General features: G+C 35.6%; 1 protein-coding gene and 1 non-coding gene across 3 annotated transcripts; one reads left to right on the top strand and one right to left on the bottom strand.

Moving 5' to 3' along the window:
• Positions 1–766: 766 nt before the first annotated feature.
• Positions 767–838, bottom strand: Trnat-ugu. Its single transcript has one exon. It is a non-coding gene; the product is annotated as a tRNA-Thr (tRNA).
• Positions 839–1,726: 888 nt separating this feature from the next.
• LOC117334417 (very long-chain acyl-CoA synthetase-like) lies at positions 1,727–18,229 on the top strand. 2 transcript variants are annotated; one of them, XM_033894025.1, is made up of 11 exons: positions 1,727–2,099; positions 3,948–4,321; positions 5,036–5,146; positions 6,105–6,317; positions 6,637–6,792; positions 7,806–7,930; positions 8,492–8,683; positions 9,312–9,411; positions 11,140–11,338; positions 12,037–12,134; positions 14,681–18,229. In XM_033894025.1, the coding sequence occupies exons 2-11, from the start codon at positions 3,952–3,954 to the stop codon at positions 14,989–14,991; spliced, it is 1,875 nt and encodes a 624-aa protein (XP_033749916.1). In that variant the 5' UTR covers positions 1,727–2,099; positions 3,948–3,951; the 3' UTR covers positions 14,992–18,229. The 2 variants fall into 2 exon arrangements, with proteins under 2 accessions (XP_033749916.1, XP_033749915.1); XM_033894024.1 differs by having other exon boundaries at positions 3,938–4,321.
• The last annotated feature ends 252 nt before the right edge of the window (positions 18,230–18,481 follow it).

Here is an 18,481-nt window from a genome sequence, read left to right as displayed (position 1 = left end):
GTTTGACGAAATGCTAGGTATTACTATACTGACGGTTACTCAGTTTGTGTTGGAATTCACATCTACACTATTCTTTATAGTTCATACTTAACCAGACAACAGAAAACTGGTTTTATGTTTAGAAAATCACGCTATTTTTCATCGCAGACGTTCGGGCGTTACCCAACTGAGACAAATTTTTCATAATTATAATAATAATAATGATTAGTTAGCTTACCTTAGCAAATTTCAATAGGTGTATAACATCATTTAGATAATTTACACATTGTTCATAATTTGATTGTTTACTGCATGTCGATGCACAATGTTTTTAACCTCTGCAACAACGACTCTTTGTGTAGGGGGTTACCTACCCTGTGCAGAGACCTATATTAATGAGCTTGTCGCGAATCCCTTTAGTATATAGGTCTCTGCCCTGTGGTATAGTTATTTTCTGAAAAGACAATATGGGGATCAGTATAGTTGTCTAGATATATGTCTTGCAGATACCATTGTAGTAGGAGTGGAAAAATGCACGGCCAGACCGGGGTTCGAACCCAGGGACCTCCGAACACTAGCTGGATGCTCTACCGATTGAGCTACCTGGTCGCCGATGATCGACCTGGTCCAGTTCCGCTACACTCTTCCCTCCTACTTGTTTAAGTCTTCGACCGCGAAGACTTCACAACTCACAACCCAGGTTCTGGTATCCCCTTGTCAATTATTCACCTCACTTGAAACAAGGTTTGGTCACAGGCACCAAATGTAATAGGAGTGGAAAAATGCACGGCCAGACCGGGGTTCGAACCCGGGACCTCCGAACACAAGCCGGATGCTCTACCGATTGAGCTACCTGGTCGCCGATGATCGACCCAGTCCAGTTCCGCTACACTCTTCCCTCCTACTTTTTTTTTAAAGTTAAGGATATTTAATATGGGTCGATGAATTATGTACAGATGAAAATACGCTCACACACAAATAACTATATACATTATATCAGCTCACGGACCCCTCCCTTGGTCATGATCTTACAGGAGCTTGACTCCAGCGCCACCTAACATTATACCTAAGTTTACGTACCCCGGCCCTCTGCTGCTACTATAACTATAGCGAACGTCTACCCAGCTAAGCGAAGGCCTGTTGGAATGTGGCACACCTCCGGAAACAAATCCGTTCGACTGCCCACTGAGCGAGCCAGACACCCGAATATATATACCCGAGATTACGCCCCAGGCATGCTCGTGCGAATCTATTTATAATCAGCTGGAACTGGATCTGCGACAATAACAGGGTCAGTCAGACATGATCTGGCGACGTCACAATCCCCTCGATCGTCGTCAAGCTGATTGGTAACAAGATACATATAATATTTAATACGTTGTTTTTACAATGCCTAGTTTTTGTGTAGTTATCGGAAATAAACTATAGTTAACCTGAGAATGATAATATAATTAGAGTTTTTTCACTTGCTCTATTTTTTACTTCATATTTCATATTGATTATTTCTCTTGAATGTGATTTTACATTTGACCTGAATATGAATAATTTGATAACATGGTATTGTGTAGGAACAAATGAAAATCCAGCTTACTGTTCACTTCAGTAATCCATGTATTATTTCCAAACTAAATTTCATTGGTGCAATAAATATTTTATTATTTTAGTTTACCCTGCTAGTTATGGACAGAAATTAACCTAATGTGGTACCAATATCCGGTGTCGCTTCTTAACGAGAGTTATCGCTATTTGTCGGAAAGTGGGTCAAGATTTAGGACCAAGCCTTGGCTACCGTAGATCCGGTTGGATATCAAGTTACATGTAACTGTAGAGATGTCGATCTCCCATAACTCACGTGCTTTAAATCTATGAATGAAACCTACACAGTACGGTACCAAAAAACATATTTATTCTCCGCGTTGTTCCGCTTATTTTCTGTACTGTGTCCTATTACATAACAGTTAGGCCTACTCCCCGTTTCGCACTTTTCGTGTATGACCCAATAGGCCTGCTATCTGGCGTATTCGGACTTTGTTCAATGTAACCTCTCTTCATTTTAACCCCTGTCAGGACACATACATGATTGGCTAGCATTGTCATCATCTGCTGTGGCTGTCATTAAGGTAATCAACGGTATTTAATCCATTTATACAGTACAAAAACATGCTTTTAATACTGGTACATCATTTCGGATAAAATTATGCGCCGTACTCGCACGCTTTCTCGAAACACACGCCAAAGAAATAAAGTCCTGTCGGACACAATCTAGGCTAGTCAAAGATTATACACCCACAGATTTTCTTGGCATACTAGACATCTATTACATATATTTACTAAGTCGTTTTTGTTTAGACCTAACTTAATACAACCAGCGATACAACAGTTCAGTTCAGGAAAACCTGTTCACGACAGTTGTTGGGTCAATATCTTGGTGTTTATATTTGTGATTCTTCATGATGATGAAAAACATAGGTAATCAATATCTAAGTTAGTGATGTAAGAATACCCCCCCCCCCCCCCCCCCCAACCCTGCCTCATGTCATTAAACGTCTTTTGTAATTCAGATTATCCACTCTTATGCAGTAACAGGTATAATTACTGATTGTTAGGTACAATGTACATAGAGGATATTGAATGGTTTCCCGTTCAATATAACATATATTTCACGGGTATGACAAAATATCGATATTTTCACGCGTGAAAAGCATGAGTGAAAAATATATCGAAATACTATGTCATAAGAGTGAAATATATGTTATATCAGAGACGTATATACCTGATATACAAGTCTCTGGTTATATTAAACGGGAAACCATTCAATTTTTTTTATTGAATTTTATATACTTAACAATTATCTGCATGAATAGCTAACATCAAGTGAGTATTTTGTCAAAAACTGGTCTGAATATTTCAGAAATACAGCAAAATAACCAATTTATTTATCTTCGCTTCGATTGGAAAAATCGGCAAGTTTCAATGAGATTATGAGGTGAATACAAAGGTTCGCTCTGATTGGTCAAAAACAAAAAACTTATATTTTCACAGCAAATCTTATATTTATTTTCACTGCAAAATCTTATATTTTCACTGCTCATCTCTGCAGTGAAAATAATAAGTTTTATAAGTTTGATAAATTTCTGTATTTCACTGGCAAAAATGCAATAGATAGAGGATATTGAATGGTTTCCCGTTTATTATAACATATTTCACGAGTATGACAGAATATCGTATCGTAAGTGTGAAGCACGAGTGAAAAATATCAAAATATTCTGTCCTAAGAGTGCAATAAATTATTATAATTTGCATGAGAATATGTATTTATTACATTTCTCTTTCAAACAAATGACAACAACCAATACCTTCTCACAAGGGCAGATAACTCTTTATTATGAAAGGAAGGGATATAGATACTTTGATTAATGATCTTAAACAAATATTTGTATGATTTTCAATCTGATTAAGAATACAAATTGGTTTAATCTATAAACTATGTTAGTGGAGTATAATGTTAATCTTTATTTCAATCAGATTGCATACATTGCAGTTGAGTCCCTCTAACATTTTAATTGACACTCACTGGATATACCTTAAGTCACCAGAACATTTTTATGTCTTTAAATTTACCATGTTGGGCAAGAAGTCAAATAATATTTTTTTCTGGATTAGGAAAGAAGCATTACTATAGCAGAACTGGACTGGTATAAAAGCCAGTGACCAGGTAGCTCAATTGGTAGAGCATCTGGCTAGTGTTTGGAGATCCCGGGTTCAAACCCTGTCTGGCCGTGCATTTTTCCTCTCCTATTACGTTACAATGAAAGATGAGATTGGGCCTGGCTGTATTGCTCTGCACTACTATTTATATTGTAACATGGGATAAGTTTCATAACTTTTCAATTTCTAGGAGTTAAATTTGTTTAACTTACAAAATTCAAATTATTTTAAAATATTTATATATATATAGTCTTTTTCAGAACCATGTCCTCGGCAAAGGAAAAGGTTTTGATGGGCCTGGGGGGTGCCGCTGGTGCGGGCATCCTTGCTTGGCGGACAATGTTCCCATGGATTGGATACGACTTGGAAATGATGAAAGCTGGGAAGAGAGCTTCAGATGAAATGGCTGTAGACTTTAAGAATAGAAGATTTGCTATTGATATGTTTGAGGAACAAGCTTCAAAGTATCCAGAAGACACGATGTTGATATTTGAGAATCGTATCTACACATACAAATTCATGAATAGTCAAGCATGTAAGGTGGCTAACATTGCAATGGCATGGGGACTGCCACAGGGATCCACAGTTGCCATTTTTTTTGAAAATGAACCTGCATTCATATGGACGTTTCTTGGTAAGAAATCGCATGGTTTTTCTCCCTTGAACACTAGTACTCTGTTCACATTAATGCTCTGATATAGGCTTTATAATGTTTTGTGTTAGTTCCTGTAGGTTTGCTTTTTCATTCAGATTTTGATCCTTTACTAAAATTTGGAATTAAAAAGACATAAAAAACATATATATTTAGAAATGTCTTTTCTGATGTGCAGACACTGCCTATAAAATTTCAATTACATGTACATTACATTTAGCTTCATTCCATCAAAGGAGTAGTAGATTTTGCAGACATTTTCTTAGTATTTCTAAAAGATTTCCCTATATTTTACACTATCAGTTACAGGTTTAAATATACAAATTCCGAAACAGACAGCAAAAGCAGGAATTTTGTGAACAAGTTAGATTAGAATCAATAACTGAACCAGAATCAATAACTGAACCAGTGATACTTCTAAGGGTTTTTATCTCTTGATAAAATAACCTGAATGTGGGCAACAGATTTTTCAACCTTTAGGATTTCTTATTACCGTAAGCTGAATAGAGCAGTTTTTACAGCCTTCCTGGAAACTTCCAAAATCTTTGCCATGGGTCGAGATATTTACTATATATGTATATCACTTCAGGCTGAGGGGCTGTTGATCATCTGTATAACATGAGTGAGGGGAAAAGTCTTGTAAAACATATCTGATCTCTTCATCAGTTCATTGTTTCGACTGCATGTCTATTTCAGGTTTACTGAAACTGGGCCTTGGTGTGGCATTCATTAATACCAACACACGATCCAAACCACTCTTACATTCTATCCGAGTCAGTGATGCCAAGACACTCATTGTAGGATCAGGTAAATATCTTCTCACTGGAGTGTACCATGTTATTTGGGTATGTGTGGAGGTTGATTCAAAGACTTATTTTTTTAAACCATTTTAGACAGAATAACATATTCTTACATACCCTCACTGGGTGATCCCTTGGTTGCTAGGGATGGATAGCTCTATCTCCTATGGGGTAGGAAAAGACAGCTAACATGCACTATGATGCTACTCACCTTACCATAAGTAGTTTAGCGTCATAATTTTATGTAGAGTAACCATGTCACAAAATGATAACATCATCAACTTCGACTCATATTTCATGGTACATTGATGATGGAGTGATTGACACACCGATAAAATTGTTGGAAAAATAATATATAATACAATTAGCTTAATCATAATATAGGACAATGATTTACTTGTGAAAAGTGCCAAAAAGTAAGAATTCTCTTTAAATAGGTACACTACATTACTTATATGACTTTAAAATATATATTTGAATGACTTCTTAAGAAAGAGAGGCCATGATAGTTGAGTCGGTTAGGTCGCCTGCCACATAACCTCAGGTGGAGATCCGAGTTGTATAGTTTGATGCTCCCTATCCGTGTCCGTTATGTTTCTCGGGAAGCTGAGAAAAGGGCCTGTCTATGCTGTCATGGTTGTGTCCTTGGGTAAGACATTTTACCCTAATTGCTCTGTATGGCATGTGACAGGCCTGTCATATGTTGTTCAGTTAGGTATTCTCCAACTACTACAAGGAGATCCTGCCTCAAAATGACCCTGGCTGTTCACAGGGTGATAAACCCAGCAAACAAACAAATAAATCTATGTTAAAATGAAGTTTTGTTAACAATTGTTCATCCCTGTTTTCTTTTTTCTTCTAAATTTTCATTGAGCATATTCCATTCAAATAATGAAAGGAACAATTTTACCGATATTGTTTTCCAATATTCAGGATTTAGTTCGCTTTACTTTTGTCTTCCACAGGTGATGAACTACACAGGGCAATACACGAAATCATGCATGACCTTGACATTCCAGCTTATCTGTCGGGTTTAGCTTCTGAAGACACTGGCAGTAAATACCATTCCTGGGATTATTTGATGTTAAGGAGTCCTGAGAATGATATTTGCAGCAGCATCAGAAACACTCTCACACTTCTATCTCCGTGTATCTATATATACACCTCCGGTACTACTGGTCAGTATTGATGTCTTTAGGTTAATTTTATCTCCACAAATTTCAGGGATGAACATTGTGATTGTTTTCTAATGTCCATCTTCTTGTCTATAGTAAAAAATATCTCATGAACAGATTTAGTTCACATTTACTAGTATATTCTATGGTGACCAGCTGAATTAAGCTGTATATTTGAATAGGTTTTGTGATAACTACAATTTTACCTATGAATTATGCTACATGCATGTGTTGTATATTTGCCTTACTAGTAACAAATATATAAGTGATGATTTGTAATACATGTAAAAATGATCTTATTTTACTCCTTATCACAATTCAGGCTTACCGAAGCCAGCCATTGTCAACATTGCCAAGGGTATTGGGTTCACCAAGTTCTGCCTGTTTTCGGGTATGAAGAAAGGTGACATCATTTATACGACCACACCTCTCTACCACAGCGCTGCAGTTCTTGCTCTCTTCTGCGTAATGAATACAGGTGAGGGTCATTATAGGGACAGGGCACCATAGGGAAAATTAATGACAAGTTTTGATTGGCATGTGAACATGAATGGGGCTCCATAGGGAAAATGTTGATCAAGTTTTGAACAGCATGTAAAACAGTTGAGCTCCATAAGGTTAAATGTGTGAACAAGTTTTAAATGGCGTAAGGAAATAATTGGACAAGTTTTAAATGGCGTAAGGAAATGAGTGGACAAGTTATAAATGGCGTAAATGCAGATGGGGTATGTATGAAGTCCTAACGACATTGTGTAACTCTAGTACTGTAGGTAAACAACAGGGACACATATATTGGGCTTGCAAGAGGTTCTAGATCTATTAAAACCCAAACATTAATGGTGATAAATCTCACTTTAAATATCTCAAAATAAGACAGAATTATGATTTTTATTATATACATTTGTATCATGCATGAGCTTTCAGGAAAATATGATGAAATAACAAATTAATATATATTAGTTCTAGATGGAAATGCACCATGTAAATCACATGGAATGACAAGCGTCTGCTTATAAATTACACTTAATACTGGTGAGCTTCATTATCTTGTAGATTTGTGCCACATAGGAACTTGAGTACTGTTATAGTCCAGATGAATTGGATGTGTAATACCGTACTTATGGATATTTTGACGCCTCGCCAAAATTTGGTGTTTTTTCCTCAAAATAGGGTGGTTAAATATTGGTGCGTCAAATTTTGGCGTTTACCATCATGTGTGTTAAATTTTGGCACTTACCTGTAGTTATATAATTGATATGTTTGTTCATTACGCTGTGAAAGTCTACATATTTAGAAGCCATGTCGCGTGGAAACGTAAAAAGGAATTAAAAGCTCTGTGGTTAACTGACAGGATTCTACCACCTACCTGAGATATAGCCTTTATTTGAATTGTATTGAATCAAGATTACATTCCTTAGAACTGTACCTAAGGCACAATGACTCTTCATGGTGTGTAACTGTTTTACAGAAGGTTATATTTTGAATTCCCAGGTGCTACAATGTTGCTGCGTCGGAGGTTTTCTGCCACCCACTACTGGTCAGACTGCAGGGAACATGGAGTGACCATTGCCCAGTACATTGGAGAACTTTGTAGATATCTGCTTGCACTACCTAAGGTTTGAACATACAAATAAACACAGTTTAGTTCCCTAGAACCCCACCGACATAATTTATTATATTTTGCTTTGCATTAAGTGACAATTACAATCATGCTTCAGCTATCAGACTGTCAAGGTCACTAGTTCAAACCCAAGTACAGACAAGCTATTATTCTTTTTATTCCTTTCCCTTATTGATTTAGTAATAGGAGATTGAGCTGCTTCCTTGGAGGGCAAAGATCTTTTGAAGGAAGGAGTGATGCAAAGTTGAGAGTGTTTGTTACTGTACTAGGTATGGTGGGAAATTTTAGAGAGCTAAAAGTCCCTAGTTCAAGCCAAGTAGAGGCGTGGATTTTTCATCTCTTTAGTATTACGTTGTTATAACTGATCCAAGAAGTCTTTCTACTGGAGAATTTTCTCCTAGTCAAATATTGGTCCCCCATCAATAAAATCCATGTGATTATATTTGTGTAAATATCCTTTATCTATTTATATATATGTTTTTAAGTTTGTCCTTTACATGTAATTACCATTTAAAATGCATTTCGATAACATAATATCAACATATATTTCTCTTAGGATCCACTGGACGGTGTGCACGACATTAGAAATATGATTGGCAATGGATTGAGAAAGGATATCTGGATAGACTTTCAGAAACGTTTCAAGGTGCCAAAAATTATTGAATTCTTTGGAGCTACAGAAGGAACTAGTGCCATGGTTAATGTCAATGGCAGGGTCGGAGCTTGCGGAAGAATCTCTCCTTTACTGGTATGGGTTACTCTAAAGTCTCTTTGTTTGATATTAACTCATGGTAGGAGGGCTGTCCAGAGAATTGTTACATCTGCCAGTCACTGACATTGGATTGACTTTTTTATTGACTTATTGGATTACTTACGTTGGACTAACATTGGGCTTACACAAGACATGGCTTACTGATATACCCTTTGCTGAAATTTGAGTGACTCTAGTCTGTCAAGCTGGACACTGAAAATCGATATGAATATAGGGATAACATATAAGCGTAACTGGAAGTGTATAAAACATGTACAATCAATGAAAAGTAATGTTTATATTTGCGATGTCCTTTTAGTATGAACTTAGATTTGACTCTGGACTATTTGACTAAACTGATTAAGGATGAGGTTAGGTTTGACCCTGAACTTAGAGCCTAAACTGATCATGATTAAGTATGAACTTAGATTTGACTCTGGACTTTATTGACTGAACTGATTAAGTATGAACTCACATTTGACTCTGTACTCTTTGACTAACGTCAGCTAAAATCGGACTGAATTGAAAATAGACTTTAAGAACTTGACTAATGGATATCTGACAGATAAATACAATGATCTTAAGGATTGCTCATTCTGATTCTATTTCTATATTTTAATTCCAGAACAAATTGTCACCTTCCAAAGTGTTGATTGTCAGGTACAATCCTGAAACAGAACAGCCTTATAGAAACAAAGAAGGCTTTTGTGAGGAATGCAAAATTGGTATGTATTTCTTTGAACCTTTCATGGAAATGCATTTGCCCTGTAGTAATCATAATGTCTCTATGTCTGTTTGTCAATATATTTGTTCATTCTCAGATTCCAGAAGGCTGATTTTTTTGAAATACAGTATAGTGATATAATGTAATGTACAGAATTACTACAGATGTAACTAAAAATAGAACCAGGAGCATACCAGCAAAATATCTTTTCAGGCCATTTGAGAAAATGAAACTTTTTGAAAAGCATAATATTCTGTTACAGAAAGTTATTTCCAAAGATAAAGGTGCGTCTGTTAAATTCCCAACAAGTGAGGAAGGTGATTATTAGGTGTGTTGGAGAAACTTGAACATGGAGATACAGTGGAGCTTCGTTAACTAGAACTCGGAAAACTCGAATACCCCGCTTAACTCGAAGTAATTTGTCAGTCCCGGCCGAATTCTCTCTTTATCCTAGTAAAAAAACTTGGAAAACTCGAAAAACTCTGTGGTCCCAGCAATAAAAATCCTACTTGAAATGATCAAATAACTTGAAGTATCATTTTTGTGTCCAACAAGGATCGGTGGTAAACGTCAACATTTTTCAACATCGAAATTCCGTTTGTAATACTAAGGTATTGGCACTAGGGCTACAAACCTACGGATTATTATATGCTATTACATGTACATGTGTTTCATAAATTCATTAAAGGAATTGTCAATATAATCTTATAACAACAACTGTCGTGATAAAAAGTACTGTTTTACTTACATCAGGTAATTTCCTAAGGCGGTCGCCGATAATAGTACACACGATAGTCAACAACTCATCTACCCGCTCGCTTAATCGGAACTAATCTCTGACACACCGGTAGATCTAGATCGAAATGAAACAGTCACCAGTGCCTATACAATCTTTAAACAGCTGAAACAATAACGTAATTGCTGCCGAGATGTTCAGAGTACGACTGTAACGGTCAGCGCTGTCTATTAAATCGGATAACATGCTAACTCAGTAACAGTAACATTTTATACGCACATGCGCAGCCCAACTTCCTGTGCTAATACACATGGAAATGGCATGGTTATTGGTAAAACGTAAGTTGGCCTATCAAACAGTATTTTATATGTCCAATATAAGGTAATGGTTCTGTTACGTTTTACATATAATCTGTGTTAAATTCAAATGGCTATTTCATATAACATGAATAAATTGTTATTCGGTTGAATTCTGTTTTATCGTTATTCCTTTTGAAATCATGACATGTACATCAGATCGTTATTGAAGTGACTAAGCGAGAGAAACTTTATAATGACTGTATAGCGGCAAAACTACACCAAACTACGAGTGACAGAACAAAATATTACATATACATCTACATGTATTGACCAGTCTTAACACTTAACTGATGAGCGACAGAGCGGAGTTATAATGATTATATAATGTTGACAAATACTGACCAAACTTTGCACCAAAAATGACAACTCGCTTAATTTGAACACTCAGATAACTCCAAGTTTTCTTGCGGTCCTATCAAGTTGGAGTTAATGAAGTTCCACTGTATATGACTTTCCCCAAAATATTCGCTTTCTTGTTTCTGTTGCAGCATTCATTTCTCAAATGACTGTTAAGTACAAATGGTCTCTTGAAAAAAAAAATTGTTGAATAAAAACTGATAATCACGGAAATGCAACCTACATGTATTTTTATTATTTGATGATGTTTTTAGCAGTTTATGGTTTATTTGTGTAGGTGAAGCTGGGATCCTAATATCCAGCATTCCTGTGATTTACGCGCAAGGTTTCTACAAGGGGGGCAAAGAAGTGAACGAAAAGAAAACTCTTCGCAATGTACTTCAGAAAGGAGATGCCTACTTCAACTATGGAGATTTACTCTACAAGGACAGTGACCATTTTGTTTACTTCCAAGACCGGGTAGGGGACACATTCAGGTAAGTTTGAATAATTGTAATCACTTGACTTATGGAGGAGTGGGGAAGATTGAACCTGTGTGTCCATCTATACTGTGGCAAAATAACAGTGAAGAAAGATATCTCTGGACAAAATTAGATTTTGGTGGCATTGCTTTTAGTGAAGAGTTAAATGTCATGTAGCAAATTAAAGTTAATAAATTCAAGTTTAGTATCAACAATGAATTACAGTATACACAAACATACTTAAGTGGTTATTAGACGGCTCAAAGTTGAAGGGTTAAAGGACATATTGAGTACTTGACAGTTTTCAAAGTTAAAGCTTGTGTACAAGACATCCCTTTTGGTGTGGCATCTTAATGACGAGAATCTAAACCTGCAAAAGAAAAATATAGATTAACCGATATTAGTAGAATACGAAAATAAATTCATCTAGAAAAATAAATGTGCCAAAAATGCAGAATTAGCCCCATAATGTCTCTAGCGAATTCAAAAAAAGATTCTGTCTTTCAGGTTTTCCATTTCAAGAGTTTTATTTACATTCTTTTATACAGATGTGGGAGAAACTTTCAATACATTGATATATCTATACCTCTTCTAAATTCAATTCAATGGTCTATGATCCAGTGATGAAGTTAGCTCTTTACTCTCCTGGTAGAATGGCAGTTTTCCCATACATAAAAAAAACAGACTTTGATTTAATACTATTACATTGACAGATGGAAAGGAGAGAACGTTTCTACCAATGAAGTTGCCAACATGTTGACGGGACTTGACTTTATACAGGATGCTAATGTGTATGGAGTACACATTCCAGGTACTTTTAAACATCTTGACCTCCTTACCTTTGGTTTACAGTTTATGTATCTTAAGCACAGGAGTAAGTAAAAATGTTTCTAGTGGTCAGTCCAGTATAATAATTGACAGGGACATATACAAATGTTTCTAGTGGTCAGTCCAGTAAAATAATTGACAGGGCATATACAAATGTTTCTGGGGGTCAGTCCAGTATAATAATTGACAGAGGCATATACAAATGTTTCTTGGGGTCAGTCCAGTATAATAATTGACAGGGCATATACATATGTTTCTAGTGGTCAGTCCAGTATTCTATAATAATTGACAGGGACATATACAAATGTTTCTAGTAGTAATTAAGTCCAGTATTCTATAATAATTGACAGGGGCACATACAAATGTTTCTAGTGGTCAGTCCAGTATTCTATAATAATTGACAGGGACATATACAAATGTTTCTAGTAGTAATTAAGTCCAGTATTCTATAATAATTGACAGGAGCATATACAAATGTTTCTAGTGGTCAGTCCAGTATTCTCTAATAATTGACAGGGGCATATACAAATGTTTCTAGTAGTAATTAAGTCCAGTATTCTATAATAATTGACAGGGACATATATAAAGGTTTCTTGGTGTCAGTCCTGTAAACTATAATTGATACTAATTTGAGTGTACTAGACCCTCCTAGAATGTAGAGGAACTGGGCTGTCTGAACACCGGTGGCAAGGTAAAGCATCATCTAGAGTTTTGCGGTCCTGGGTTTCAGTCCTGGTCTGGTCATTGCATTTGCCTCTCCTGTTACATTTCATGTCCAACATGGCTCTGCGTGTCTTAGTACCACATAATCTCCCTGTTATATGGAAACACATTTTTTTATATTAGCTCAGCTGGACCAAGGTGAGCTTATGAGATACTAAGCATCTGTCATCCATCTGCATGCTATGTTTGTCCGTCAACAATATCTTCAACCGACTTCTTAACAACTGTTTGGAACTTAGCCTAATTTGATAAGAAGCATCCGTGGTTGAATCCGTGGGATTCAAAATTGTACTAATGGTGGGGCTAACCCCTAGTGGACTGAGGGATAGGGCTGTACCCTATCTGTCTGTCCATCCACAAATTTAGTTCTCAGCTGTTAATTTAAGTATTTATAGCCTGACAATTAGGCCAAAAGGTCCAGGTCAAATTTTGTATCTTTTCACTGATGAATATTTTGTTGTGACATTGTGAGGCAATGTTTGTCGGAATTAAACAAGAAGTCAACTGACCAAAGATCAAGGTCACTGGGTTAAAATTGAAGGTCATTTGGGAAGAAATGTCAGGGACAATTTAAATTGGATCTCTTACAATGTCCCTGGTTGTAACTGGGGGAGGTAATTAAGGTTTAGATAAATAAAATCAAAGCTAACATACCAGTATTGTGCTGTTATTTCTATTTCTATTAGCCTAGCAAATATGGTTGTGGAAGGCAACAAGGATCACATCATAGTATATGTTTAATGTACAGTCTATCCTTGTTATACTGCCACCTTTTGTCCATGGTGATTTTGGTGATAAAGGTAATATTTTGAATTCTTAATATATTTTGGTAAAATACTTAGAAAAATCACAAATTTAGCCACAGTTATTGTCACATAACACATCATTTCACTGTAGTAGAAATCACAAATTATTTTATTACAAAAACATTTTGCACCTGTCTCTGAATACCTATCGATCTGTTCAGCGAAGGAAATCACTGATGTAAATGTTTACCTGTGCAAGTAGAAACGGGTAGTTCCAACAACAGAATATTAGAGAGTTCCACGACAACCAAATTGGTGATAAAATCGAGGGAACTAAGTAGTGCTTGAGAACTTTCGTATATTATATTACATGTATATGGCGAATGGTGGCATGCGAGGAAAACTTATGAGGGAATTATAAAGTGAGAAAAATCTGTTCTGGTGGTTTATAATTAGTTGGTGGTAGGCGAGGTGGTGATATTATCAAGTGGCAATAGGTTGAGGAAGCACTGTATGTTTTGCTTCCTTGCTATTGTTATTGCAGTCCAAATGTCGAACGTTTGGAATCAGAAAGCTAAATGTTTGTTAACATGTTAGGAACATGTTGACAGTAATGCATGATACTGTGTGTCAGACCCAAACTGGGAAATTAAAGTATCTGTAATATAATTTGAACGGGAGTGTTGTTCCATAATCACTGAAATATACAGATGAGTGATACAAGCCTTCTGGACCTCTTGTCAAAATTATCTGAAGCTGGATATGCAGTTTTGATAATTACTTTTGATTAGTTATGATTACTAATAGGGTTATGTGCCTGATTGGGCTCTTGTTCCTCCCAACTAGTTAGTTGCTGGTCACTGGACATACAGTTGTTACGATTACTACATGAGTATTTCCTGGTCTGACATTGCTGTCCATAGGCCTATGTAAAGAGAATCTTCAAAAGTCTTAACTGTTTAAGTGTTAAACATTACTGTATTTCTCCAATATTAAGTTGATAAACTTTCATCAAATTGTCTGAATTTCAACTTTATATTTTGTCTTCCTCTCATAATAGGTAAAGATGGTAGGGCAGGTATGGCAGGAATTTTATTGAAAGATGGCGTACAATTCAGTGAGGAAATGCTCCAAAAGATCTACCAGCACTGTAAACAAAACCTGCCCAGCTACGCTCGACCACTCTTTCTTCGCTTCGTCAAGGAAATGTCCTTGACAGTTACCTACAAACAGCGTAAGGTGGAGGCAGTCAAGGAAGGGTTTGACCCTGCCAAGGTGACTGACCCCTTGTACAGCTTAAGTGTCAAAGAGAATACATATGTGCCTCTGACTTTGGAAACATTACCTCAGGTTCTACAGTCAAAGTTATGAATAGATTTGGAGTTCTAGTCGTTCCTCTAGTGGTCATGAAAAGGAACTATATCTGTCTTGTTTGAAGATGACTCAGGAGTCTAGGATAATTAGAATATAATTGAAAAAAATGTAATCAACACCATAACAGTATTTAGCTAACATTTAAAGGCCTAACTGCCATCTTCATCTATGACGTCATACATAGCATAGAAGGGGAGATAATGCTGTTATTGCTAAAGTACATTTAACAGAAGGCGGATAATAATGTTATAAATATATGAATGCTTAACCATGTAAGTACTACAACCATATTGTGGAGAGGAAAATGCCCTATTTTTACATTTTACATGAGCTGTATTTGGGACTTTTATGAAACTACATTAACAGTGTAATTTGTAAAATGTCTCTTTAAACGCTGAAATTAAAGGTCAGAAATTGCAGAGAAATCCAGTAAAATATCTACTCAATGTAAGGATCCCATGTTTGTCAAACTGGAACCATTCCTAGAAGTGATTTAATTCAAATAATATTATATAAAAGGCTGCATTTTCTCCAGCAGTCACCATGCATAGAATTTCTTTATACCTGGATTTCACCCATTGGATATATCGGTGTATTATACTGGAATAGCCCCAAGCAAAATATTCATTCATAGTATTTTATTTTTTATTATGTCTCAATAAGCAATACCAAATGATTTGAAGATTAATTTTTTTTGTTATAGAGCTGTAAGCTTAGATACATGATTGCATGTGTTGTTTGAATTCCTACCACTAGGCTCAAGGGAAATTCCTGCTAGTCAGAGCTAGTTAAGCGATTTTTACAATTATAATCATTCATTACAAACCCCATGATCTAGTGGAAGGAAGAGTATCAGTTGAACTCTACTCAAATTGACATTAGTTGAAATTTTAGGATTTTACTAAGTATATAAATTGTAGTTTGATACATGTATAGTCTACTGATAGAATGCTAGATGATTAGGTTCAACATAGAGAGACTTTTAGCAGTGTGTTATAGTAAATGAAAATAGATGATCTTGCATATTCAGCCTGGAGTTTGTTTTGGTTGGAGCTAATATAAAATTATATAAAATGTATTATGGTAGCACACCACAGAAAGACTGGGTGGCCATGGGTGATTTTTTGGTTAAGCAAATAATTCCTGTATTATGATATGCATAAAAAATGAAAAAATAAATGTACACATTAAATTTCATTAATTGGTATATTCATTATGAAGTAGTAACTAAAATAAATAAATTGGTTCCGGATTTTAAATTTCCGGATTTTTCAAAAGTGTGTTTACGCAGGAAATTTAGTTTTGCCTACAGCGAAAAATGGAGGCTCATAATCAAACTTAATGTACAACATATGTCAAAACAAGATTAATTCTGTCTTTGGCATAGAGATTTTTAATTTCAAATAGGTTTCAGAAAGAAAATTGTGTAGAGAATTGTGTCATTTTGGGTCAGATATAATATTTTGCAATTTTTAAGTTATTTTTAAGTTGTTAACATTGTATTCACAGGTCTGAAAGACATAGAAGAAATAAATTTACTTATCCTTCAGAGCTGTATTAAAATTGCAAATGTTGTACAGATTACAAATATATATACTTTAATGGAGGTAATATGTAGGGTTAACTGGCAATGTTTACATGTCTAAAACAGGTGCCATATTTTTCAGAATTGGGCATTTTTACTGTACATTGCTACCTATATGTGCAATACATGTACACTGATGAGTATCTCTGGTTGTGAGAATTATTTACATTCCATACCTGAAAAACATTCTAGGACATTTGCAGATTTTGTTGTTGTTGATGATTTAACAGAAATTGGTGCTAAACAGTCCTTACAATTTAGAGCAAATTGTAAAATGTTTCAAAATATTTTGAAAAAAAAAAAGTATTTTGTTAAATGTTTCAAAATATTTTGCATCTTAACCCTTTAATACTAATATTGTTTTTTTTAACTTGGTATTTAATCAGATAAGCTTTCTGTGATTACAGATTTAGTCTAAGGCCTTTGCTAATACAGAACTTCTGGACACTTTTGTGTATGGATTAAAAAATATCTCTGTAGTACAGTGTGTGAATAGACTTTGGTTGTCACAACTAGTATTGAATTTAAGCGTGAAGTTTTGGTGACTACACTTTGTCACTTTCATCAGACAAATGATTAATGAAGTGTATGTGCACTGCCGTGTTAAGTGTATGTACACTGAGGTGTTAAGTGTACGTACACTGATGTGTGAAGTGTACGTACACTGAGGTGTTAAGTGTATGTACACTGAGGTGTGAAGTGTACGTACGCTGATGTGTGAAGTGTACGTACACTGAGGTGTTAAGTGTACGTACACTGAGGTGTGAAGTGTCCGTACACTGAGGTGTGAAGTGTACGTACACTGAGGTGTGAAGTGTACGTGCACTGAGGTGTGAAGTGTACGTGCACTGAGGTGTGAAGTGTACGTGCACTGAGGTGTGAAGTGTACGTGCACTGAGGTGTGAAGTGTACGTACACTGAGGTGTGAAGTGTTCGTACACTGAGGTGTTAAGTGTAGGAGATTGTAATCAAATTGACAGTTTTTTTTGGTCTAGGCTATAATCTATACACGGAAGTGGTAGACAGTGAACAGGTTGACTTATTTACATGTAGTTTTTTGATGAGAGGATTTTTGTCTATTTCATATATGTGAAGACTGTTTTTTATATATTAACAGACCCTATAATCAGACTATAACTTTCCAAGGGGAGACTACTTGCTACTTCCTATTGCCATTATATGGATATAAAAGAGCTTAGTATATCTATAGCAATTATGAGACAAGTCAATCAGATTAAAATACCAATCACTGCTATTCTTGTAGTGATTTGGTGAATATCATGGCAAGTCATTGTATTGATCTAGGCAGCAATACTCTTATGAATGAGTGCCTTTAGTGGTAGACTGCTGCCTACCATATCAATGTACATTTGTATTTGACCTTTGACCTTTTACTCAGTGTCAGATATGGGCTTGTAAAAACAATGAATGAGAGCAAATGAAGCTATACAGGCCACTGTCACCTTATTAAATTCTGGTTAAGTCATTATAGTCAAAACGTTCTGTGTTATTATGCTTGTTCCGTCACAAATTGATTAATTTGATAATTATTTTATTGTTAATTTTCTTTTTAAAGTTTGATATAGAAATTTATACTCTACAGATGTTTAGAAAAAATGGAAATGAAATAAAATTGTTCATCCAAGCATTTGTTATGAGTTTGTATATTTTCTTGCATTGTTCAATAGACAGAGTACAATTGATTTGTTAGTTTGTATGTAACGTTGTTTATCAAGCTCAGGTCACAGATATTTTACTTCTTCATAGTATCATACCATGTTAGGTGTACCTGATATATCATGTTATCATTTATGAAGACCCTTCGGCTGTTTTGTGATTATTGAGCGACTCCTTAGCCATTCTACAATTTGTCTGAACCTTTCTGTGACCTGTAAGGAGCCG

This window comes from Pecten maximus, chromosome 9 (assembly GCF_902652985.1).
Source record: "Pecten maximus chromosome 9, xPecMax1.1, whole genome shotgun sequence".
NCBI lineage: Eukaryota > Metazoa > Mollusca > Bivalvia > Pectinida > Pectinidae > Pecten > Pecten maximus.
This window is presented reverse-complemented; position numbering and strand designations above follow the sequence as displayed.

What these genes read in the sequence shown, in the direction of transcription:
- LOC117334417 (XM_033894025.1), top strand. Translation starts at nt 3,952, where the DNA reads ATGTCCTCGGCAAAGGAAAAGGTTTTGATGGGCCTGGGGGGTGCCGCT. An exon ending in CTTCTGCGTAATGAATACAG is followed by an intron (nt 6,793 to 7,805) that starts GTGAGGGTCATT and finishes TTGAATTCCCAG; the next exon opens with GTGCTACAATGTTGCTGCGT. An exon ending in ATCTGCTTGCACTACCTAAG is followed by an intron (nt 7,931 to 8,491) that starts GTTTGAACATAC and finishes TATTTCTCTTAG; the next exon opens with GATCCACTGGACGGTGTGCA.